Genomic DNA, 24,977 nt, shown 5'->3' on the forward strand with positions numbered 1-24,977 from the left:
AAGCACAGTGTTGGGTTTAACTTGCTACAAAGTAATGGATTACTGTAACGTAATGCATTGCTGTACTAAACAGGGATCGTATCACAGTTAAAATTATTTCATTACTAGCGTTACAAAGATTCCTCAGTTATCTGTGCGTTAGGTGGATGGAAAGAAGAAGGGAGGAGAATGGTGAAGCAGTACAGCGATGAAGCTTTTAAGGAGCGGAGATGGGCATTACTTTTACTTTTATTGCGCAAAAGGACGAAAGCGCAATGGGGAAGCAGAAAATGCATTACATTGCTAACAGGAATACTGCTCTCTGCAAGCATTTGCACAAACAGCATGCTAACACTAAGCTAGCAAAGAACCTAAGGTGATGTTAAAGCTGAGTGAATGCTGACCCCAGCCCAGCAGCCAGACGCTGAACCTCAACAGGTAACCAAAGCAGTGATGAGCAGTCAGCCTGCAGTTTCTACCTGTTCATGTCTCTAAAGTAGAATCTACGTGCTGCGAAGTCGCTTTTGGCTGGTTTTCATCTTTGCTTCATGTTGTCGGCTTTGTGTTCAAACGTAAAAACTAAAAGAACGACAGTACGTGTGTCCTCATTACACCGTGTGCACAATTATTAGGCAAGTTGTATTTTTGAGGATTAATTTCATTATGGATCAAGGACAGTGCTCTCGGTCAATCCAAAATGTTAATGAGCCTAAACCTAAATGTTTAAGAATGTAAAAGTGAGGTTTTGTCTTTAAGAGAATATATATATTTATGTGCAGAATTACTACGCAACTAATTGAAAAAACAAACATTTTCCCATCTCACTAGTTTATTTGCAAATATTAAACTGGGAATAATAAAACAACTCAAAATGTACATATAAACATTTCTGACATGTCAAAAATAAAAAATAAATAAAAATCAGTGACCAGTATAGCCTGGTCACAAGCCTTCCATTCATGGGGTCTGTCAGTTTCTTGATCTGATGACGATCAACTTTTTGTGCAGCAGCAACCACAGCCTCCCACACACTGTTCAGAGAGGTGTACTGTTTCCCTACACTGTAAATCTCCCATTTAAGCAAGGCCCACAGGTTCTCAATAGGGTTTAGGTCAGGGGAGGAAGGGGGCCATGTCATTATCTTTTCATCCTTAAGGCCGTTCCTGGCTAGCCATGCAGTGGAGTACTTCGATGCATGCGAGGGAGCATTGTCCTGCATAAAAATCATGGTCTTCTTAAAAGATGCAGACTTTATCCTGTACCACTGCTTGAAGAAAGTGTCTTCTAAAAACTGGCAGTAGCTTTTGGAGTTGATTTTCAGGCCATCTTCAACCCGAAAAGGTCCAACCAGCTCATCTTTAATAATCCCAGCCCATACCAGTACCCCACCTCCACCTTGCTGCCGTCTGAGTCGAAGTGGGGCTCTGTGTCCATTACTGATCCAGCGACTGGCCCATCCATCTGGTCCATCAAGAGTCACTCTCATCTCATCAGTCCATCAAACCTTTGAAAAATCTGTCTTCAGATATTTCTTGGCCCAGTCTTGTCGTTTCAACTAGTGTGCTTTGCTCAGTGGTGGTCGGGTTTCAGCCTTCCTTACCTTGGCCATGTCTCTAAGCACTGAACACCTTGTACTTCTGGACACTCCGGGTAGGTTGCAGTTCAGGAATATGGCAGCACTGGAGGATAATGGGTTCCTGGTAGCTTCACATTTGATTCTTCTCAAATCTTTGGCAGTTAACTTGCGTCTTTTTTCTCAACACGTTTCTTGCAACCCTGTTGGCTATTTGCAACAAAACGTTTGATGGTTCTGTGGTCAAGCGCCATATCTTCGTAATTTTAAGAGTGCTGCATCTTTGTGAAAGACTTTTTACAATTTTTGACTTTTCAGAGTCCATTAAATCTCTTTTTTTGCCCATTTTGCTTGAGGGAGAGAAGCTGCCTAATTATAATGCACACCTTTATATAGAGTGTTGATCTCCTTAAGCCACACCCTCACTCGTTATTCAAATACAGATCACCTGATATACTTAAATCCAATAAGCACTAAAGTTTATACAGCTTGAAGTTGAAAAATATGCGTAAAAATTATGATATGGCCAAAATACCCACTTGCCTAATAATTGTGCACACAGTGTAGGACAGAAATTTGTATTGTTGTGTGGGACTGTAGCCTCAGGTTTTTGTTGTTAACTCGTAATTATCAGACAATACGTTTCATTTTATAGTGTAACAAGAGAGTAATTTAGTGTCACACATTACTTTCTACAGTGAGTAATTAAGTAACATACTGCATTACCTTTAAGAGAAGTAATGAGTATACGTAATACATTACGCTGATGTCAAGAAGCTGTACTTACGCGTTTCTTTGATTTACAGAGCTAACGTTTCTTTGTAATGACAGCAGGTTGAGTGTAGCACATCTTTTTTTATTGTTTTTATGGAGTCGGTTAACTGGTCCTGCTTGAGATCGAATTACAAATGACTTTGACACCCTTTGTGTGTTTGGAGTGATATAATCGATGCAGTCGGATTACTTGGTAATGCTTGGCAGTGTGTTTTTTTTTCTTGTACTGCATATATAATACAATGCTCTTTAAAAATATTTATGCCTGAAACTGTGAAGGTGAGTCTTTGTGTATTTGACATTTGAGTTAATGATGCCTGGTCGTCTCATTTCTCTCATATTAACACTTTTTTTCCAAATTGAGAGAAGCGGATGTTTAAGCAGCTTGAATAAACAGCACAGAAAGACGTCCCTGAGGGGAAAGACCTTTAAAACCAGGTTTCTCTGCCAGGTTGAGCACAGCTGCAGACTTTAAGTACAGTTGCTCTTTAATCAGTGTCTCTCAACTGTAGAGCAAACAAATCAGTGTAACCTACTGCCAGATGTGACAGCCCAGTACCAAAAAAAGGTGGTCTTACAGTGATTCATTATTCCTCGTTGCTATCAGTATATCTCAACAGCTCTTGAAATCTGCAGGAGGCAATAAAACAGTCAATTTGCTGTCACAGCTACGGTGAAGCATCTGGGGTACAAAGGCAGTCTCCAAGTGGCCTGTGGTATCTTCGATTTCCTTCACTTATCTCGTATCCTGGGAGCAATGACAGATAGACATTTGCCCACTGCTACACTAATTATGTGCCGGCAGCCATATATCTCCTAGTGATTCTTAGTCACCCAGAGAAGCAGTATAATGGGCCTCTGGGGACGCCGTACTTCCAGGCTCTTCAGGAGATCTCGCATCTTTATCCACTTAGCTGGATAGGAGTACATATGTCTTCTATATCTGCACTCTGCTGCTGCATTGGTTCACTAAAATGGAAGAGTTTGCGGAAAAGCAGGATTTTATGATTGTTTTACTGGAGTTTCAGCTTCGTTCAGTGTAGCAATTCAGTACTACGAGGCTAAATGTTTTTTCAGAACTGAAAAGAACACCTTAAACATCTTCAAACTCGTAGAAGGCAGTTATTGTATTTGTTGTTTGTAACGAGTTGTTATTTGACTTGCTGTTGCTTTCCTACTGGCTTGAAGCACTCTGGCTATTTTCCCTGTTTAAGATTATTCTGTGTGAACCTTGTTGGAAAATCACAGCAGATCAACAGTTTCTGAAATATTCAGACCGGCCTGTGTGGCTCACAACCATGCCACGTTTAAAGTTACATAAATCACCTTTCTTCATATTAACTCAACCTTGCTTTTCTCCATGTTTCTTCCCCTGCAGTGGCTCCCGCCCCACAGTTTGAGAACCACTGCTGTAGATCACCACACAGAAATTTACATGCACTCTTAAAATGCACACGGGAACACAAATAAATCCACAAGTGTTTTGACTTTTGGCTGAGAACACGGGAAAAGAACAAAGAAAGGGAAAGAAAGAAAGGACGATACAATGAGATATTAAATTCTGCTGAGATGGTGGAGACAAAATAATTAATTGGGTGGTGTCTGTTGGTTTGAAAACCAAAGCAATAAGAGAGAAATCTAGAGTGTCATCAAGTCTGCCATTGATCAGAAGTTTATTGGTTCACAGGCAGCAGGCCAAAAGCAGCATCTTATCCCAAACTAATAGCAGCCTGCTGGACCAAGACAACAGCAATTCACTACTGTGAAACATTCTTACATAACCAAAGGTTTCACAAACATGGCAGAAAGTATTCCACTAATGTTTATTTAATCGTTTTTATTTTATTCTGAAAAAGTGAAAGTTTGTGGTTTAGCATGTGAGACTCACTCAGACAGACAGCTAACAGAGGGAGAGACAAGACTATACTCACACTGAGCTGAATGGACACAGGCGGAAGTAAAGAGGGAAATGCAAAGACAGCAAAGACCCAAACACAGAAAGTTATCATCACAATAAAACAGGAAGTGAATATTTCTGAGAAGCACGTAGGCAACATCAGGGAAGAGAAATTCACAGAAACAAAGATGTGAAACAAAAACAAAACAGGAACCAAAAATCCATTTGTAAAAATTCATTATTAACGATGGACAAAAAAAACCAGAACAATCTCACGTGAGGGACTTTATGAGCTATATATAGTGTGTGGCCAGGGTTTTAAACATAAGGCACGTGGACCAGAATTAGCCCAGCAAAAACTCCAATCTGGCCCACTAGATTTCTTTGGAAAATGTGAAGGAAGCCATACATTTGTGGACTTTTAAATGTATTTTAGTAAGTTTTGGATCTTTTCCTTCTGATAAAGACTCTCCCCATCGCTAGTCATACTACAGTAATAGATTACATTAAATAACAGAAAATTTCCCTTTTTTCACTACAGACTTTTTTCTTCTGTTTTTTCTACAGTGGGCCACCAAAAAGCACATTTGCTATTCGGCTTTGTAATTACAGCACCATCTGTGTGAGTGCAATGAGGTATCGGGATTTTACACATTTATTTCTTACAATTTAAACCCAAAGATTAATTCTGAAAGATGTTTTTCCATTTATTACAGCAGCATTTCTGTGCTGCTGATATTGCACTTATTTTCTAATATTAATATATCTATATGTTGTGTGTCTTTATGTGGCCCACGATGTAAAATTTGTTTCACATCCCTGGTGTATCGTCTCCTATAGCCTTTCATAACACAGTAACATAGTTACAAAAAATAATTTCCAATAATTCAAGCAATCATAGCATATATGGATTTCCAGCTTTATAGCTGGCTGTCCAACACATTTCAGCTGGTCTCCCCCCTGGTTCAGTACATCTACAACTTCTGCATCTATCAACTCAGCTTCATCAAGAATTCAATCAACAGCTTGACAAATTTGTAAGGAACACTCAGTGCTTAGTCCATATCTGTCTCTGTGACCTTTTCAAAACAAAGCACCTCACTGAAAGATTCTGCTAAATTAGTCCTTTTGATAATCTGTCTTAACCCAGCTGTCACTAGAGTCTTAGTCTAACATGTTGTCATCAACAAAGTACATTTCTGCCTGTCCCATGTCAGAGCACCTAACATTTACACATGGCTCTTCATCTGCAACAAAAGCATCTACACACACAAACCAAGACAAAAAACCTTTGTCAACACATGACACATGACATGTTAGTACTCAACAAATACTAAACCAAAAAGCAGAAGCAGTGTGTGAAACGCTAAGTACATGCTAGCTGCCTCTATAGGAATCAACAGGGTAGGTATCAGTGAGCTGCTACTAATCGAATGCACTTAATTAACTGGTCATCAGCAAGTGTGAGCAACTCTGTAAAAGTAGAAGGTTTGGCATTCAGGTGTGTGTTCACACAATGCCAAGGAGGAAAAACACCAGCAATGATCTCAGTATATATTTTGCTCTGTATCTCTAGTAATACAGAGCAAAGGCTCTTCTATAGAATCTCTATTTAAATATTTCCCAGACTTACTTCACTTGTTCTTTGTTTTCTGTGTCTGCTCGAAGCATTCACTTTGAACTCACTCACCTGTCCCTAGAGTCCCCTCTGGCTTGTGAGGACACTCACCTCACTTATGCTGCTCTGTGAATAAAGTCTGCAAAGCTAGTGTCACACTGTCACGGTGTCTGTGTTCAGGTCCACAGTTCTTGTGAAGCCATGACAGTGTTGTTGAGAAAACAGTTCCCCAACAAAGTCTACTGAGAGCCGAATAATCGTGATAAGCAGGCACATTATGATATATTAGCAAACCAAATGTCCAATTTTCTTCTCAAGCAGAAAATAATCATCGAAGACAAAAGCTGAGTTTTGGCCGCTGTTTCCTCGGATCTGTGGTATTCTAAAATAAGAAGATAAAAAATTGGCCAAACTGGATGTGCAGCAACGGGGAAGAAAGGCAGCAAAAAAAACTTTTTAGCCTTGTAATAATCAGAACTTGATTACATGCACACTACAGGCTAAAGTAAACTCAAGGACTGTGTGTGTTCACCATGTAGTTCATCTGCAGCAGCTGATACTGAAAGTGAACTCATGTTGAGCTCCGAGTAAACACTCCCCTGAAACAGCACAGCGTACAGTAACACAGCTCGATGATGCTGTATCCCACAGCAGCTGCTTAGCCTCTGTCAATCCATCATCGATCAGTTAGAAACCTTTACGTGCAGAAAACACATTTAAAAAGCCAGAATCAGTTAATTATCTTTATGCTTCTTGGCTAGCTCTACCATCTCCTGGAGGTGAGTTCAAATGTTTTGATTTTATGTAGTGGGAAAGGCGGTATGTGGGATTACTGAATATTTAGGCAATGTTGAAAAGGCTGGGAGCAGATCAATAACCAACAAGTCCAAAGGTGTTTTTCTGTTTTCTGCCTGTGTCTGGCACTTTTAAATCGCAGATCACTGATGTTCTGAATGCATCCGCCCTGAATATTAACCCTTTATCTCAGAATTTTATCTCTGATAAAGCATTAGCGTGACTAATGAGTAGGCGGGGCATTGGCCAAATGTAAAAGAAAAACCCCAAAACATGGTGTCTTGAAACCTCTACTTTGATTTTCACTCAAATCTGTGCAGTTCTATGGTGGCTCACAAAGAAAGTACCGGTATCAGGTTGTCTCTGTAAGTTTTATTTACCTTTGCAAAGGCGTCAAACAACAATAAACAGAACGACAGCAGTATCTTTGACCAAAGAGCGATTGTAAACCTACAATATTTATACACACAAGTCATCAATCTGCCACGGTCAGTTTAGTTATAAAATCTTCCACAGCACTTTGAAATCGTCACCAGTTGTCTTTCACCGAAAGGTATTATGAGAATTTTCCCCAGCGTTGCCCCTGAGTCCCTCCTCGGTTTGAATAAGGTAAATGAGGCTTATACGAGTTATTTTAATTGGTGTGGATTCTGCACTGAATGACTGATGGAGTTCACATCTGTAACCCTTGTTTCATAACTGTCATGGTCCTGGGTCGTTGACCCAGCGTTTTGTGTTTTGTGACTATTTCCCTCTGTTCTAGTTATTCTGTGTCCTCCCCCCTTGTGTCCGGTTCGGGTTCTAGATTTCCTGTTTTACTTTGTAGGTCTGTGTCTCGTTATGCCCATTAAGTTCCAGCTGTGTCCCCTCCTGTGTGCCATTTCCTCATTACCTGGTGTGTGTATTTATAGTTGGTGTCTGCCTGTGCTCCTCGTCGGGTCGTCTGCACTCATCCGTGTATTTCTGCGTATCTCTGCATTCATCTGCGTTCCATGGTGTCCTGTCTCTGCGTCCCTCTGCCCCGCACCCCCTTTGTACGGTCTCAGGTTTGCTATTTAGTTTCTCCCAGTTTAGGTTTCCGTTTGTAAAGTACTCATACCTCGTTGCCTGTTTTTGTCACCACCACCTTTGTAAATAAAACATCACTCGTATCATCAGTTTGCTGCATCTTGGGTCCTCCTTTTCCTCCACACCACACGGCTCCCTCCGCCAGCCGTGACAATAACAGTGTGAACTGTGCTTAAAATAAATCAATAAATTACAGTGGTTAAGTTTTTATTTAGAGAACAGCTCTGACATGAATTTCTACCCAACGTCCATTATTAGCATCATGATTGCAAAGCTTTGCTGTCCTTCAGCTTAAACAATCTATTTAATTCAATATAGCACACACGAAACAACTAATACACCACTGGATTGGTTCTTTCTTGACCCAGAAGCTGTAATTTTTAGTTTGCAGAACTAACACATGCTCAATTTCATGATAAGTACATATTATTTAAAAAAAAATTTGTCACATTTTCACAAATAACAGCGAGTCACCTGCCTCTAGAGTCTTGTTTTCCACATCAGCTTCAGATTACGTCACTCAAAATGTCCCATGTTGCTTAAATATTTATGAGTTGATAGAGAGCAGAGATCACAGCAGATGCTCACGATCTAAACTAACATTCACTGTTATTGAGTTAACTATATTAAATGCAACTTCCTTCAGGTGAAACTCTCAGAAAAGCGAATTAAATCCAGGAATAGAAGAGCGCAGAAGTGTGAAAACATGGTTAATCATTTCTGGTTGTAGACATGCACATGCTGGAAAAGCAGAGTCACGAGCTGTCACCTTCTTAATCAAAGACTGTAAATATCACTAAAGAATAAATAAATCTACTACCCAAAGCTGGAACTAATATATAAAGAGAACAAACACCGAGTTCCAGAATGTTTGAAGAAAACAAAAAAACCCCCCAAAAAACCCAAAAAACCAAGAACTAAACAAGTTTTTTCAGTTTTTGATAAAATAATCGCTGTTCTGTTTTATCTATTTATAAAACGTACATATCAGTGTAGCTTTTATATTTATATTTAAGTGACAGGTGTTTCCTGTCTGTGGTTCCGTTTAACGAACGTTACGCTTCATCGCTGTGGGCGGAGGCTGAGACTCACGAACTCCTAGTAACGGCCCTGGATGTGCGCGCGTGCACTGTTTGTGTGTGTATATGGGTGCATGCTTGCGCGCGCGCCATGGCGTTTAAGTACCCTGGACAGCGCCGTGCGTTGTGCACAGAGGAACTTCAGCCGAACGCTCCTTTACCACAATAATCTCCAACCAGAGAGCCAACGCTTCCCCCACCTCCTTGTTTAAATAGTTTGTTAGCCGCTTCTGTAAGTTCGCTCCTCTTCTCTTTACGCTTGGATACACTTTTTTCGCCTCTTCCAGTCGGATATGAAGCAGTAGAGCAGCGCCGCCCTCGGAGCATCGAGAAGCGGACTCCCGCCTCAGCGCCTTCCTCCTGCTGGAGCTGGAGAGATGCCCGGGGCAGGATGTGCTCCAGCCGCAAGATTCTGTGGAGCCTGCTCCTGCTGTCCTTGGTGGAGGTGGGCCTGGGTGTGGCGAGCATCGTCCTGGGAGCGGTGGGCATCAGCTGGGTCCGGGGCGATCATAAACCGCAGCAGGGAGACGCTTCTCCGGTCTGGAGTGGACTCTGTGTACGTCCTTGGAGCAACTCTTGTCGCTACTTTTTGTCTTTGTCTCACTTTCCCAGAGGATAAGTATCTCCAGGGATCGTGCTGAAAGATGAGACCGTTAAAACTCGAGGGAATTACCTTGCTCTTTATAGAGCCTGCTAGAGACAGCATGCGCTGCATGTCTGTAAGCATTAGAATATCAAAATAAGGGAAACATATTCTGGTCATATAAGGGCTAAAGGACTAGACTAGAACTTTAATATATTTATACACCATAAATTACAGCACCTAGGTTAACACTGATATTTAAAATGTGCAGAAAATCAAAGAAAAATCTGAAAGATTTTTGTATTTTTCCCTCTAAAACTTCTCAAAAAACTAATTGACTTCAAATATTTTTGTCTTATTTAAGCTCCTATCAAATAAATCCATTCTGCTTACAGAAATTCTTTGTTTGAAAAAGTGGAATTTCTGTTCATATTTGTGGTTGTTTTCAAACTTTCAATACCTGGTGTGGTTTTGCTGACACAGCTTCATATGGTATTTGCCTATAAAAGCCTGGCAGACACACAGCCATTTGGCCTGGCGCACTGGAGCTAAAGATTGGCTTTATTAATTGATGCTTGATTTACTGCTCATTGCTTGGAAGGGTCGGAGCTTTTAGACCCATCTACATCCTCTCAGTCTATTGAATGTGTCTGCTCCTGTTTCTGTGCTGCTCTGAGCCTCATTGTCTCGATTTTGCCACAGAACATTTAAAAAGTTTGTTCCTGGCATCTTAAGCAGCCACATACCTTGAATCATCTACTTTACTGTGACAGTCGCTCCAGCGGGGGATATATAGTCTATCTGTCAGCAGTTATAGCTGAGAATTACTATAAATGCCAGGAGCTGAAGCACTATGAGTCATACAGAGTCATCTATAACATTATCATCGGTGTGAGACGGCTGCTTTGAAAGACTGCTTAAGTGTAAATATGTGGGTGTGCATCAGACAGAGGGGGAAAAAAGCATTTACTGATATATCACAGTATATAGGTTCCATATCTGGGCGTGAGTGCACTTAAAGTGCGCGTGATTCCAGCAGTGTAGATGAAGTTCCTGCAAAGATGTTATGCAACGGGTCGTCTGTGAGTTCAACCACGCAGCTGTTGAGCTCTGTCTGCTGAGTCAGCCACCCAGCTGTCCAAGAGTTTCAGTCTTCTTTCGGGACCTGGAAATTATTGTAACCCACTGACCAGTGACTTTAGAGGACACTGACTCTCCAACCTTTGGTGCCTTATTGTGTTGAAACATTGTGATTAATAATTTATCATTTCTGCAACTTTGGATTAAGTTTCAGAACAGTGGAGCAGTTTGGGTTTTGGTTTGTTTTCTTTGCAATGAACAGCAAACCTGAATCGTGAGAGTTTTTGTGAAACAGGAGAATTGTCTATTTAAAAGATCTCCAGTTTTGAAAGCAGGCAGAGCCCTAAAATGATAAAATCATATATTCTAATCTATCTACTGTCTAATTACCTGATTAGGTGAATAGGGCAGTATAGTTATAAAATTGTAAGAATGTTTTTACAGTGAAACAATTTAATGACCTAAAGTACACATGAAGAGTTGTGTGTGTGTGCGTGTGTGTGTGTGTGTGTGTGTGTGTGTGTGTGTGTGTGTGTGTGTGTGTGTGTGTGGGTGTGTGTGTGTCAGCTCAACAACTTGATCCATAGGTAGGAGACTTTATAAAGAGCTGAAAGCTCTTGAGGGACTCTAATAAGTGCACCTGGCTCTTAGAAATATTTATCCATCCATTTTCTTCTCCTTATCCAATTATCTAAGGTTGGGGTGGGGCTGGTGTTTATCCCAGCTGCCATAGGGCGAGAGGCGAGGCTAACACGGAGAGGCTGTCTAGAAACATTTATATATTAAATAATAATAACCAGACAGTGTAAATTATCCTGAAATAAAAAATAAGAGGACGTGTCTCCTTTTTCCACCAACATCCCTCTGGAAATGTTATTTTTAGAGGGAGAAAACCACACGTGGATAACTGATTTCAATGACTGTTATTTTCAGCATTTCCCATTGTTGCATCAGGGACGGGTGCCATAAAAAAAAAGAAACATCTAAAAATTTCTCATGACAAACTAACTTGAACTCACAGAGGTGTTAATTTACTTGCTGTCTTTCTTTGTTTCCAGTTTCTGGTCTGCGGGATGTGCGGCGTGCTGTGTGCTCGAAAGAGGACTGGCCTTATTGTAAGTACATACATACTGAATGAGCTCAGTTTATTTCTCCAAGTAATTTCCTTTTAGTTTAGTTAGTGATTCACATTTCAGCAGTTTGTACTGAGCTATTTCCAGGATGGTACCAGTTTCTAGGAATTAGGCAGAGACACCAGGAAATAGTTCAAGAAGGCCTGTAGCCTTTGCTAGAGGTAGAAGGTAGATTTTGTTTTTTTTAGCTTTGAACTGAGCCAGGTTGTTTTCTTGTTTCTACCTTTTATGCTGAGCTCAGTCAAGCTAACTGTCACGTGCCTGGGAGCCTTTTTCATTCAGTATTTGCTGGAATTATGATGCAGATGTCTTCTGTTGTGGATGTCAGATGCAAAGTCATCTGTATCAGGAATACTGAACGCAAAGCATACACAGAGTCTGCATATTCGACAACGAAAGAACACCTAAAGGTGTGTGTGTGTGTGTGTGTGTGTGTGTGTGTGTGTGTGTGTGTGCGTGTGCGTGTGTGCGTGTGTGTGCGTGTGCGTGTGTGTGTGTGTGTTGCAGCAGGTGCAGTCAGTATGCTCTGAGAGAGACATCTGAGGAAATAAGAGGAGACAAGCAGTCACCTCTCTTCCCTTTCTGTCACTCTTTCTGTCTTTTTTACAGTCTCTCAGTGTCTCCCAGTCCTGGTGTTTCTCTCTGACTCCCTGTCTCCTGCAGGGAGGAGACTAATGATGGATCAATGTCAGCGCAATCTGCTGTAACAGAGACATCCCTCAACCTTTCTTTCCCCCCATCTCACCCTGTCCAACTTTTGTCTCCCTGTCTATCTCCTCCTACTCATGCTTTTCCTTTTTTTCATCACTATATCTATCCATCTGCCTCTTCCATTCACTCTGTCCCAGCCGTTATGTCGACGCTGCGACTCTCTCCATTTTTCTCTCCATCTTCCTCCAGCGCCCTCCCCATGTCTGCCTGTGGGGTGATGATTGCATTAGGTTGGTTTGGCTCCGGACCCCTGCCAGCCACTTTCCACACTTCCCTGGGTAACGACTGAAATACGAGATGCCGTTTTCCATGTGGTTAAAGGCACTAACGGCATCTGCACAGGGAGCGGTGAAAGAGGGCTTGCACTCCAGATGGAATACAAACACATTCACAATTAGTGGGAAGTATATGAATCATCTGGATTTTATTATCTTGATAAGAAGGTGATGGAAGTCTAACTGTTTTCTCATCAGATTCTACCCAGAAACAAATAAATAAAAAGATGAAAAAATCAGATTCTGAAACTGGGATTTAGTTTTCCTGGTCCCGATCACAATTTCCGAAGAAGTAATCTGTAAAATGCGATTCATTAAACACACAAATCAGACACACACTTTAACACAGACACGCACACACAAATACAGCAAGTGAGTGATGCAAGCATATTTACAAGCCGCACATCGCTCCTGGAACAGGCAGTCGGCTTTGAGAGTGATCCTATTTTATAATGGCGAATGAGATTTATTTTGACTGATAGGCATTACTCATCGCCGCAGCCTCGTTCCAAAACAGCAGAATGATGGAGATGGAAGCTCAGTAGTAATTTGTATATCTCCGGTCTCATCGCATTTTGTCACTTGGTTTACAGATTGGTTGATAAGGTCTCAATTTTGCGGCTCACCCCCCTTGTCTTTCAGATGATCCTCTTTTCAGCGTGCTGCATCTGTGGTCTCATTGCCGGGATCTTAAACGTCCAGTTTGTTCGGGCACTGAACAAACGGCCGGACAAGATGCAAACAATTCACCTGGCTGCAATGACTCTGGCTTGTCTAGGTAAAGATAATAACAAGGACGCAAGACGTAACACAATCTGATGTGACGCAATTGAAAACAACTCATGTCTTTGTCTATTTTTCATCGTAAGATAAGAACGTTATTAGTCTCTGTTCAAGTATTTGAAAGGGACTAAATGTGGGGGTAAAGATAAAGCATTTCTTTATTAGTCACCTGTCAATACTAACAGTATACCAAGCATTTCTTATTACTGCTAATCACTTTTATCTCAACACTATCTCAACAACTCTCCAGTGCTCCTCCACCCTCCCCAAAAAAGCTTTGTCAGTTTTATTCAGAGAAGAAGTGCCTCTTCATTTCTTTTCTGAAGGTCTGCCGGCGTACTAGTCGCTCCATGAGGTTGTGCTTGTGGCTAAATGTTGATGCCAGTGTTAAAATGGATCCTTTAGTAGGTATGTAACAGTTTTAGCATGCAAACCACATTAGGGACATAATATTTGCTAGTTAGCGATACATCAAAGTCATTTTGGCTTAAAGAAATTGTCAGGGATTAAATGCCCTAGAAGTCTCTGAATGGGGCCATAATTTCAAAAGTAATCAACCAGCAACTGAGTCCATAAGCCCATTAGGAGAGAATTTACCGAGGACATAAATCAAGAGCGAGGTAGTTTAATTTTCTCATAGATATTATTACACACACACACACACTCACAACTCTGAATTGGATAAGTGGAAGAAAATGGATGGCTTGATAACTAAATAACTGAAATCAAACGAGGCATTGCAGCGTCGGCTTTACTTGTACCCGAAGGCTACGTCCATCTTTTATGCAGTCCATATACAGACTTTGGCTGAGACATAGGACTTCATAAGTGAAACTCTTTCCATACTAGCACTAAAAAATAGAAATCAGACGATCATCCAGTACAGTATGTTTTATCCTCTGGGGACTGAGTGTTTTTCTGTTCACTTCTGTGTAAAATTTCCTTTTCCGGTCTTATCCAGGGATCTCGACCTGTACCTTATCCACGTGGCTGACTTGTCGTCTGGCAAGCTCGGAGCAGCAAAGGATGTTCTTGGAGAGGGAACACTCGCTACATCATTCCCATGAGATGACAGAGAAGGTAGTAAACTGCATGACTCATCTTTAGCTGCTGTCGGAAGTTTTTTTCCTAAGCAGGTTTGTGTTTGTGTGTCTCTAACAGGAGGTCCTGGACAACTCCAGTAATGGTATTCCTCAGATCTCCTATAATGGACACACCGCGGCATCTCCTTGAGGAAGTTTCAGCAGGAGGTGACTTGCAGACTTAAACAGAAGCAGTTACTAAAACTCGTGCTGTCACGCAGCTAATGCAGCTTGTAGTAGACTGCATTTAACTGTATCCTGACTGCAGGAACTGAACCAAATTTGTCGCCTTGGAACCCGTTTACCTGCTGCCTGATGAAACGGAGAGCATGAAGGAGCCGTTTGTGCTTCTGAATATTATGCAAACATGGGTTCAAATACCTTCGGTTTAAATCTCACCAAAGCCGGGATGGTGAGCTGCGGTTTGGATGACAAATGAAGCGACAGACATCTGCGTGAAATCCTCCAATTTGTGAGCGTGAAGGATACATTTCATCCAGTCAGATCAAAGCGATGAGCACAAACCAAGCATGCAACTGATTCACTTGTTTAGAAGAGCTATTTCAGTCTCATCGTCCTTATTCTCTCTCTCTCTGTCATGTTATTGGTTTATGGAAGCCAGATCTTGAGATAGCCTTTGGTAAACTGTATGTATCATCTGATAATGGAATGCTTTGAGAGAAAAGTTACAGTGATGCACAATGTACTGTATGTATCCATGCTTGTAAATCAAACATATTTTTATAATGCTTCTTATAAAGTTCATTCAATTAAAGTACGACTAATAAAAGAATTGCACAGTCTTGCATGTTGTTTTACTGTTGCTGTGTTAAATACGTGTTGAGATGAATCTGGTTTTATGATCACAGTTTATGCAGATTAGCCTTTTTTTAATTATGCAGTTGCCAATTTGTGTGTTTATAGTACATGAACACACATGTTTGTGGAAGTGTGTTTGTGTTTGTGAAGTATGTGAGGTTTGAGTAAAAATGTGATGGGAGTGACTTTTCAGTTTGTAAGCCAGATTACAGCATTTTAATCAATACATTACATCATTGTAGGTGATAGTAAGACCCAAAGGTTAAAATAACACACTGAAAAATCGCACACTATGAAGAACCGTATTTAAATGACTTAGTCATATTAACGAGATCCAGGTGTTTTTTAAAAACAAAAAAAACCAAAAACACACACAGAGCAACCATCTCACACCTTGCGGGCTGTCTTCAAGCTCAGGTCCTCTTGAGCTTGAGGGTCCTGCGCAGTATCTTTGCTGTTTCTAGGACTGTGCTCTTCTGTACACAGATCTCGGGTGTTGTTCCTGGGATCTGCTGGAGCTACTTGCCCTGTTCAGAGAGTCACTGCACAGAGTAATCCGATTACCACTGGGACCACTGTTACCTTCACCCTCCACACCCTCCGAGTTCCTCTCTCAGCCAGTGGTACTTCTCAAGCTTCTCATGATCCTTCTTCCTAATTGCTATCGGTATACAGCCGTCTTCCTCTGTTTGTCCACTACTACTGGTTGGTTAGCCGTCACCAGTTTGTCTGTCTGTATCTGGAAGTCCCACAGGATCTTAGCTTGGTCATTCTCGACAACCCAGGGGGTGGGTCCCATTTTGATCTTGGGACTTCAAGGTGATACTCAGCACGGATGTTTCTGTATCCTATGTCGGCCACTTGGTTATGGCATTCCACGTGTGCCATGCCTGTTAGCATCTTGCATCCTGCTGTTATGTGTTGGATTGTCTCAGGGGCATCTTTATACAGCCTGCACCTGTGGTCTTACCTGGTGTGGTAGACCCCCTCTATGGATCTTGTACTTAGAGCTTGTTCCTGTGCTGCCATTGTTGGTGCCTCTGTGCTGTTGCGGTCTTTCAGTCCAGCTTTGTCTACCACTTGTATGATTTCTGGATTTCAGCCACTTCCTCTATCTGTGCATATGCAGTGCCTGTCCTTCCATGATGGTCCTTATTTTTTGTGTTATACCTCATCAGTCACTTATTGCAATAGTAGTTGTATCTTGTGGATGTTGGAGCACTGAAGTTCAAGTTTTGATGTTAGTCTAAATGCTGGGTGTCAAAGAACCCATAGGTCCCACATCTTCATGTAATCCCTGTGTAATACCATCCACCAGTTATCTATTTTCTCTTGTAAACACATGCCTTATACTTGTTCTTCTTTCATTTTATGTGCCATTTTATTTATTGAGTTATTTACAAACTATGTACTTATGCACTATTTCCTCTACCATATTTGTCCCCAATATATTTAACATTTTTAATTTCTTTATCCAGTATGGTTCTTTTATAACTAAGCTATTAAATAATGATACAATCAGTAAATAACAAGGGAAGTTATATTGAAAAATACATAACAGGGGAATTTATAGAGATTGAATTAAATACAAAGAAAATCACAATATCCATGTTGATATCCATGGATATAATGACAATAATATATTTGTTGGGTTGAATTTTAGATTTTAGCAGTTTCAGTCCTTCATAGCATCATCAATTCAGAAAGCCACTGCATTCTTATGAGACCACAGTTTAAGGCAATGATGATGCTGTTCAGGGTTCCCACACTTGTCGTAAAGTTAAGTAACAAAGTAAAGCAGTTTCATAGCACCCGTCAGACCTGCAAGCTTAAAATGCTTCACAGAGGAGGAAGAGCAATAAAAACCTGTTTCCTCCACACACACATGCTTGCACACAAACACAGCTGTGACCTGTTATGAAGATAAGCTCTGACAACGTCATTGCTGCTCAGCACCTCATTACAGTGTTTGCCAACTCCTGAGAGAAGCTCCAAACAGAGATGTGTGTGCATCTGCGTGCATTTATGCATGTTTGTGTGTTGACTGGGGCCCACAGCAGCAGAAGCCACAGGGAGCTAAGAAACCATGCACTATTTATCACCGTGACAACAGACAGGAAAGGGCCATGGCTCCTAACAGAGCACCGGGTCTGCGATTCCTGTGAGAGTGTGTGTGATAAAGAGAGAAACGCTGAATCATGTGACCTCCTGCGGTGCTGCCCTGTCAGAAAACAGTAACACTAGATTCATCTGTGCATGTGTCAGGATATTTTCAGTGCATGCCTGTGTGTATGGCTGGACACGCTGCACTAGTTGCACTAATTGACACCTCAGGTCACCCTAATGATCTTAATGTGGCTCTGCAGGTGAGAATGGGATACAGAATCAATGATCATCTCCTACCCCACGAGCTCCCTAACAGCATCCCTGCTAGGACTATCAGGGCCGAACTTGTAGATTACATAACAAAGGGCATCAGGTAACTTACGTAAGCATCATAACAGCTATATACAACAGCAAAGCTGCATGGTGTTCATTTTAATTTGCTAAAATTTTGTCATTTTGTCTAAAGTTAAAAGTGATGCTGGCAAATGTCTGAGCCTACTTCTGCAGGAGGTTTCTTCCTGTTAAAGAGGAGTTCTTCCTTCCCACTGCCGCCAGGTGTTTGCTCAAATGAAACACATTTATCTGTGGCTGCAGTTACTTTGCAGGGCTAAATTTTATTTATAAATTTAAAATGTGAAAATGAAATAGCCACTCAGAATAAGTTCACCATGTTACACAGGACATTCATTATTTAAACTAACAGACAGTTTGGCCACATGCAACATTTAAATCCATCAACATGTTATGCCAGGAAACATTAAAGCATTACTGCACGCAGACTAGCCATGTACAGCCATTAAGTCTGCAGTCGCTCATTTATAATCGTTAAAGAGTGTAAAAGTGTTTTGATGATGATTCAGTCTGTGCTCTGCAGACAAAAGGGGCAGTGAGTCATACAATTCTTCATATCTTCTAATGCTTTCAAGGATTTTACAATATTTCTGTGTCTAAAAAAACAATTAAACACAATACTTTTTGACAACCATTACTTAAAGATAGTGAATGGGACCTAAAATAAACTATTAAATAAGCTTGCAGTATGAAGTTTGTGGAGGGCGCTTCTCTTCTTCACCAGCAGGGGGCAACAATAACAAATGTTTTTAACAGCAGTTCAACAATCCGCAAAGCGGAAGTCACCTCTTGTTTGTCTTCCGGTCTTTCTACGCAGCATGGCGAATTTGGAGCATGGTGAGGACAATCCAAAACATGTGAGAATGTCCGGTGAAACTCCCGACGTGTCCGTCCCGGACCAGGCGGCCCAAGAGACCCCAGCACCGGTAAACACTGCTGCCGCTCTCCCGTTATCGATCCCGTCGTTCGCCGCTGCCTCCGAGCTGTTGTCAGCGCCTTACTCGTGTCTGGTCGTGAACACCCACCGGAGACACATCGCCCTGCCGCCCGTGTATCTAAACAAGAAGAAGACGGGGATTAAGGAGGAGCTGGAGGCCGAGCTGCTCAAGTTCTCTCAAAGGTGCTTCTTTTTTTTTCCCCCCGCCGACGTTTTTATCCAGTCAATGAAGCATTTTGAGCCGGACAGTCCACTTTCCCACGAACACAAACACGCACACGAGCCGTGATGTCCTCTAGCCGCTGAGTTTTCGTGTTGCTGTCTCCTGTGTTGTGAAAGAACCTAGTAGCTACTCATGAAACATCCTGTTAGGTCCTTTATCGGACACACACCTGCTGACGAGGTGGTGCTTTTAGGGGTTAAGAAGGTGGTGTTGGGAGGCTGTCACTGAAATGCAGACTTTTAGCTTTAATTCAGGGCATTGATTGTCCGGAAAATACAGCCAATGTGTTTTTAAATCCTTTACAGTCAATGAGTGCCTAAAGTCTAAAAGTCATGAACGTCACATCACCAACTGCTGTTTCTTCCTTTGAGAAGCTCTACCAGGTCTCTACTGCAGCCACCAGTTGCTGCTTATTTGTGGGCAATAACTGCATTCAGTTGTTTGTTCAGTAACTGAAAACTTGCTGTATTTAGTAGAGCTCAGGTGACTGACTTGGCCATTGACGATTATCTCTGCTCTTTGCCTCGGGAAACCCTTGGGTTTGTGTGCTTCGGGCCATTGTCCATTTGCACTGTGAAATCAGTTTTGCAGCATTTGTCTGAATCTGAGCAGAGACGATCGCCAGGTCGTCCTGCTGTCACATCATCTATAAACACCAGTGATCCGGCTCCACTGGCAGCCATGCATGCTCATGCTTTAACACTTCCTCCACCGGGATGACGGATGATTTTGCTCTCTCTTATAGCTTTACTTTGGTTTTTCAGCCTGATGAAGATCATCTTTGTATGCACTGATATCTCTATGGGCCACATAATGATAGTTCCAGTGAACAGCTACAAAATACAAGTTTAAAATTCTTTATCTGCTTAATTTATTGTTTAACACAGAGAGAGCAGGCCTCTCCTGGCTAAAAACAAACACCTGTTACTGTCCTGTTACTTGTGAGCCTCTGAAACTTGGATTAAACAGTTAATGTAATTATTTTGTTAAACCCCTTGAGTTAAAGTTTATAATCTGAACTTGAATCACATCTTAATTGTTTGTTTTAGAATCCACTGTGGTGCTCTGCGGAGGTAAAAGTACCAACAACGTGTGATTGTCTGCAAAATGTATTTTATGCATGAATCACTGCGTGCGGCCTTTTTAAATCCTTTCATACACCAGTCAGCTTTTAAAAGCATTAAAACCAGTAATGGTAACGCAAAAAGGTTTGGTCTTCTCCTTTAAGTAAAGCATTGTCAGTTTAAATAAACTGTTAATGCACGAGATGACCCTGTTACTGTTGTCTCTTTCAGTCTGAACGGAGTCCCCTTGGCCTACGACAACATCAGGATAGTGAGACACCTCGGAGACATTTACGACGACAGCGGCTACGTCCACGTGGACGTGGAAGCCAGCTTTATTGTTTTTCAGCCACAAAAAGGACAAAAACTACGGGTGAGATTTACATTCACATTATTTAGTAGAAGCAGAGAAGCTGACGGGACCTTACCTGACATAGTGTCTGTTAAGAGAGACCTGCACTTTTCAGTGTTTACTATTGTTATAATATACAAGTGACATATTAAAACCTGGGGCTTTGAGGCGTACCTGTACTTTGTGGGAGTGATAAATTGCCTCTGATAAAATACAATAACTAACAGCGTGTATCACGTATTCGTCTGTTTGTAGGGTAAGGTAAATAAACTGGGAATAAGCCACGTGGGCTGCTTGGTGCACGGCTGCTTCAACGCCAGCATTCCCAGACCGAATCTGGTTACTGTGGAAACATGGAGAGACGCGGGGCCGAGGATCGGATCGGAGGTGGAGTTTGATGTGACGGCGCTCGACGCCGACACTGCTGGGGTGCTGCTGATCAGAGGACGACTGGACAAGACCAGGCAAGTGTGCAGTATCAGTGATGATGATTTTAGTAGCTTCGGGGCAAAGCTAAAGGCCTCAGTATGCTCGCCGCTTTGTGGCTGCCGGTAGCATCATCACACCAGTAGTCACTGCAGTTTTTTCCTGAACAATAGGCGAGCAACTCAGACCTTCACATCAGCGCTGGTATGGCGCTGGCCTATATTGATTGTTTTTGTCTTTGTGTGCCTCAGGGTGCAGGAGCTGCTGGCCATGTGTGAGGGCACAGAAACCAGTGTGCCTGCAGGCGAGGAGGACCCAGAACCCACCCAGGATGCTTCTGAAGAAACCCCGAAGAAGAAAAAGAAAAAGAAGAAAGTCAAAGAAGAGGAGATAGAAGAAGAGATACCAACCATATCTGCATGCCAGCTGGACAACGGTGTAACACCAGAGCCGAATGGGATGAGGGATGAGGTAAACGGCAATGAAGCCGCAGAGAACAAAAAGAAGAAGAAAAAGAAGAAGGAAAAACGTATAAAAGAAGAGGAGGAGGAGATGGATGTCTCTCAGGTGGCGGTCCACGGGAGCGACTCCAACGGTTACATTAGTGACAAGCCAAGCAAGAAAAGGAAACGTGAATCAGGAAACGATGTGACATCATCTTTTAGTGAAGATCCCGACCCGGTGAAACCAAAGAAAAAGAGAAAAGTCAAAATAGAGCAGCATGCCTAAAAAATGGTATCTTTACAAATTAAGTGAAACATTTGGAATAATCAAGGACATACTGAGTGTGTTAGTGACAGCGACGGCCCTGGAGGAATATCCTGACGTGCCTTAATCATTAAAGAGCCTGGCTGTCATCCCAAAGTTGGCTCCTCGCCTCATAAACATAATGTCGGACATGCAAGAGAACATGGAAATGAGAGATCAGGAGTGGGCTTGACAGATTTTCCTCACTTGTAGTTCCAGCCTTCGCCACATGGTGGAGCCAAACTGCTTCTTACAATCAGTCTGGCAGACAAAAATCCAGAGGCAAAAACTCACCAGCAGAGACAGTTTGATCATCTTTTGCTTTGCTGCTGTTTATGTTTTCTCCTGTTCAGCATTTAAGAAACAAAAGCCAAACGACTAATGCTGCCCAGCTGACTTCTAGACTTTGGCTCATGCTTCCATACAGGTCTTTAACAAATTGTTCTGATTGTGACTGCAAAGCAAGGAGAACGTTTTACTTAAATCCACAGTATTCAGTGAAAGGCCTGGAAATGAATCAGGCACAGTGACAGTGAAGCCATGGAATATTACTTTCGTGTCGCTCACTTTTGTCTTTAAATGGATTTTCTTTGACCGAGAGCAGAAATTAGCTGACAATAAAAAAATATATTATTCTCACCCTTTTAAAGAGTTCTTTATTTTGATATTTTGTCATGATGTCTACTTTTCAGTGATGATTTGACACACCTGTGCTTTGTAAACACACTCCTGAACAGCGCTTCGATTTCAGAGAGACACAAATTCCTGTATTTTTGCAGTGTGCCGTGAAAAGTTTTGCAGCAAGCTCTTTTGCTTTGACCGATGGGAGTCGAGTGATAAAAAGCTGAGAGATAAGACTAAAGATCTAAGTGTTTTCTTTACTCTCTCTCTCGCTCTCTCTCTCTCTCACACACACACACACACACACAGAGTGAGGGAGAGAAATCCTCCTGCTTTTCAGTGGGGAGTCTAATTAGCTGCTAGGTGCTAAGAGTTGGAGAGCTTATCGGAAGCTGCCTAAGAGGAGAGATAAGGGGATGCGATTAACTTGGCTCATTTTCATCAGTCACACCTGATCTTACTTTTCTGTCATCTGCATGAGCTGCACCATCTGTGTGTGCATCTTTTTTGGGTGGACAGATCGGAGAACACTGCAGAGAGCCATTCAAATAGGTCTTAAAAAAAAGGGCTGCTTGTATCCAAAGCATCCAGTCTGACAAGAAACAACAGCAAAACTTCATCGTGAACTTTTTTTAAACTGTTTATCAATCATACACTAACAGGAAAAAAAACATTAATAAGAAAAACTTGCGAAATATTTCCATTCCATTTTTCTTTTAAATCTTCAGCTGTCTGTACACAGTGTTGCTTAATTTTATTGAGGCTTGCAGAGATGTTTTTAAGCACAGCTCTCTCACAGCATTTCAGTCAGGTTCGGGTTGGAGCTTTAGTTGGAGGAGGAGAATCAAGGGTTTGCAATGACCGGGTCCTTTCGTTGTAGATTCACTGCTGTGCTTGGGAACATTGTCCTGTTGCATGAATCAGACCGGCTCAAGTTTTAGCTGTCGGACAGATGGTCTCGCATTTGACTCTAGAATGTCCTGTCTCTGCAAAACAAGCCCAAATCAACACGTCTCCACCTCCGTGCTTGACAGCTGCTACTGTATTCGGCTTTTGGTGTTCACCAAATGTGGCGCTGTGCATTATGGCCAAACAGCTCCAAATGGAGATATCTCAAAATCTCAAACGTTTTGTTGTAGGCTCTGGACTTTTACTTTTACCTTGATTCTTTTCTTTTTCAGCCATTGCTGTACTTTTAATCATCGTCCTGTTGCTTTACTAGTCAGACAGATGGTCTCAAGTTTGCTTCTTGAATACTTTGGTCCACAGAGGAGTTCATGGTCGACTGAGTGACTGCCAGGTTTATTTGGTCTTGTCTGACCAAAAGGACTGCTCCACTATTCCTGTAGTTTGTTCAGATCCAACTTTATAAACCCAAACCATGATGTCATGTTCTTCTTATAGAGAAGTTTCTTCTGGCAAGCCTTCCAAACAAACTGTGCTGTCATAAACTTTAAATTTTAATTTGCAAACTGAGATTTGTAGAGTCTGAGATGTAGCTCTACCTTTTGGTTTTTTGTAATTTTTCTGAGCATTGCATGGTCTGATGCTGGGATGAATTTGCTGGGATTAGCAATTGTCTTCAATGTTTTCCACTTGCTAGTGATCAGTAAACTAGGTGCACTTGATTAGCTGCACTCGCTGCTTCTTACCTTCTTAATTCCTATGCTAGCAGTAAGGACAGACCTACTTGTTGACAGAACTGCACAAAGTCACGTGAAAACTTTCTGTCTCACAAGACTGTACCTCACTAATGGTTAACAAGAAAAAAGAAAAACAAACATTTCAGCATAAAAATGTCAGTTACCAACATAAACCATCATCTCCTCAACAGACACAATAAAAACATTAACTCAAACTGTTTGAGGTGTATATGTTGGCTTCCTAAACTGGCACTCAGTCATTAAAACTGTGAGAAACCCTGCAGGTTAAGATAGCATGTCTAAAAGTTACAGATAAAGACATTATATCATCTTTGTTTAACCTGTGCAAGAACCAAAGTGTAGGAGAAAAGGAAAAAAAAAACTGGCATTTTACAGAGAATTATGAGTATCAGACTATTTCTTGGCTGGGATCAGCTACTTCCTGGAGTCTCTGCTGGTTCCCTAGCATTTAATGTAAGCCCAGAAATAGTTCACATTTTTAAATACTTAATCGGGGCATTAACCCTTTACATCCAAACCTCAGCGAAAGGGTAAAGGGGGATATTTCACAACATTTCAAGCTGTTCCTTGAACGAATTGTCAGAATTCCTATTTTTTATGACTTGGCTTGAAAAGAAAATCTTTGATAAAGACATTTTTTACAACTTATCAAGTGTGAGTAAGTAGATAGCGTTGACCCAAAATAACCCGAGTGTTTCGTATATTGAAACACGGGCACACAAAATGCACACATATAAATGCTCACATTACACATATTTCATTCCTCTGCAGGAAAAAAAAAAACAACTACTCCATTTAAGTTTTCACCATCTTGCGTTCTTGTAATCACACAGTCATTACAGCGTTCCCAGAATGCCGTGGATGACCTCAAATTGCACAACTGTGAAAATACGCAAAACACTTGTAATCTTAAAGACATTTAGAAACAATTATGTGAGAAGTTCAAGTGATTGTTCGCTGCAATCCGTCCCCCCGTGACCTCCTTCGTGCGTCTTCACTTTCATTCGCCCAGTTCCAACCCCAGCCCGGGTGCACTTCTTTTGCACCTGTACCCTCCCCTCCCTCCATCTTCGCTCATTCCTCTTGTCATTCCTCCTATCACTCCCTAAAGCTGACTGCCCCCCTTTCCTGCTTTACCTCTCCTTCTTGGCCTCCTCCTCCTTCTCCTACTTGTCTCCCTGATTTATACGAGGCAGTGTGCAGTTCACACACATTCCACTTCTGACACCCCTCAGCC

The 24,977-nt window shown here is 41.7% G+C and overlaps 2 protein-coding genes across 2 annotated transcripts; both read left to right on the plus strand.

Moving 5' to 3' along the window:
- Positions 1 to 8,854: 8,854 nt before the first annotated feature.
- tmem196 (transmembrane protein 196) lies at positions 8,855 to 15,222 on the plus strand. The gene is made up of 5 exons (XM_085446764.1): positions 8,855 to 9,339; positions 11,505 to 11,561; positions 13,208 to 13,343; positions 14,310 to 14,428; positions 14,510 to 15,222. The coding sequence occupies exons 1-5, from the start codon at positions 9,175 to 9,177 to the stop codon at positions 14,579 to 14,581; spliced, it is 549 nt and encodes a 182-aa protein (XP_085302890.1). The 5' UTR covers positions 8,855 to 9,174; the 3' UTR covers positions 14,582 to 15,222.
- Positions 15,223 to 18,474: 3,252 nt separating this feature from the next.
- On the plus strand, positions 18,475 to 22,094 carry polr1f (RNA polymerase I subunit F). Its single transcript, XM_085446592.1, has 4 exons — positions 18,475 to 18,826; positions 20,162 to 20,303; positions 20,538 to 20,746; positions 20,960 to 22,094. The coding sequence occupies exons 1-4, from the start codon at positions 18,525 to 18,527 to the stop codon at positions 21,435 to 21,437; spliced, it is 1,131 nt and encodes a 376-aa protein (XP_085302718.1). The 5' UTR covers positions 18,475 to 18,524; the 3' UTR covers positions 21,438 to 22,094.
- Positions 22,095 to 24,977: the final 2,883 nt, after the last annotated feature.

Source organism: Copadichromis virginalis, linkage group LG22 (assembly GCF_057382275.1).
Source record: "Copadichromis virginalis isolate Kocher_CV1m ecotype Utaka linkage group LG22, C_Virginalis_male_GT1.1, whole genome shotgun sequence".
NCBI classification, from domain to species: domain Eukaryota; kingdom Metazoa; phylum Chordata; class Actinopteri; order Cichliformes; family Cichlidae; genus Copadichromis; species Copadichromis virginalis.

Excerpts from the sequence above, each read along its gene's own strand:
- tmem196 (XM_085446764.1), top strand. The coding sequence starts at position 9,175 with ATGTGCTCCAGCCGCAAGATTCTGTGGAGCCTGCTCCTGCTGTCCTTG. Across the intron at positions 9,340-11,504 it reads CGGTCTGGAGTGGACTCTGT|TTTCTGGTCTGCGGGATGTG; the intron begins GTACGTCCTTGG and ends CTTTGTTTCCAG. Across the intron at positions 11,562-13,207 it reads GAAAGAGGACTGGCCTTATT|ATGATCCTCTTTTCAGCGTG; the intron begins GTAAGTACATAC and ends CTTGTCTTTCAG.
- polr1f (XM_085446592.1), top strand. The coding sequence starts at position 18,525 with ATGGCGAATTTGGAGCATGGTGAGGACAATCCAAAACATGTGAGAATG. Across the intron at positions 18,827-20,161 it reads CTGCTCAAGTTCTCTCAAAG|TCTGAACGGAGTCCCCTTGG; the intron begins GTGCTTCTTTTT and ends TGTCTCTTTCAG. Across the intron at positions 20,304-20,537 it reads AAAAAGGACAAAAACTACGG|GGTAAGGTAAATAAACTGGG; the intron begins GTGAGATTTACA and ends GTCTGTTTGTAG.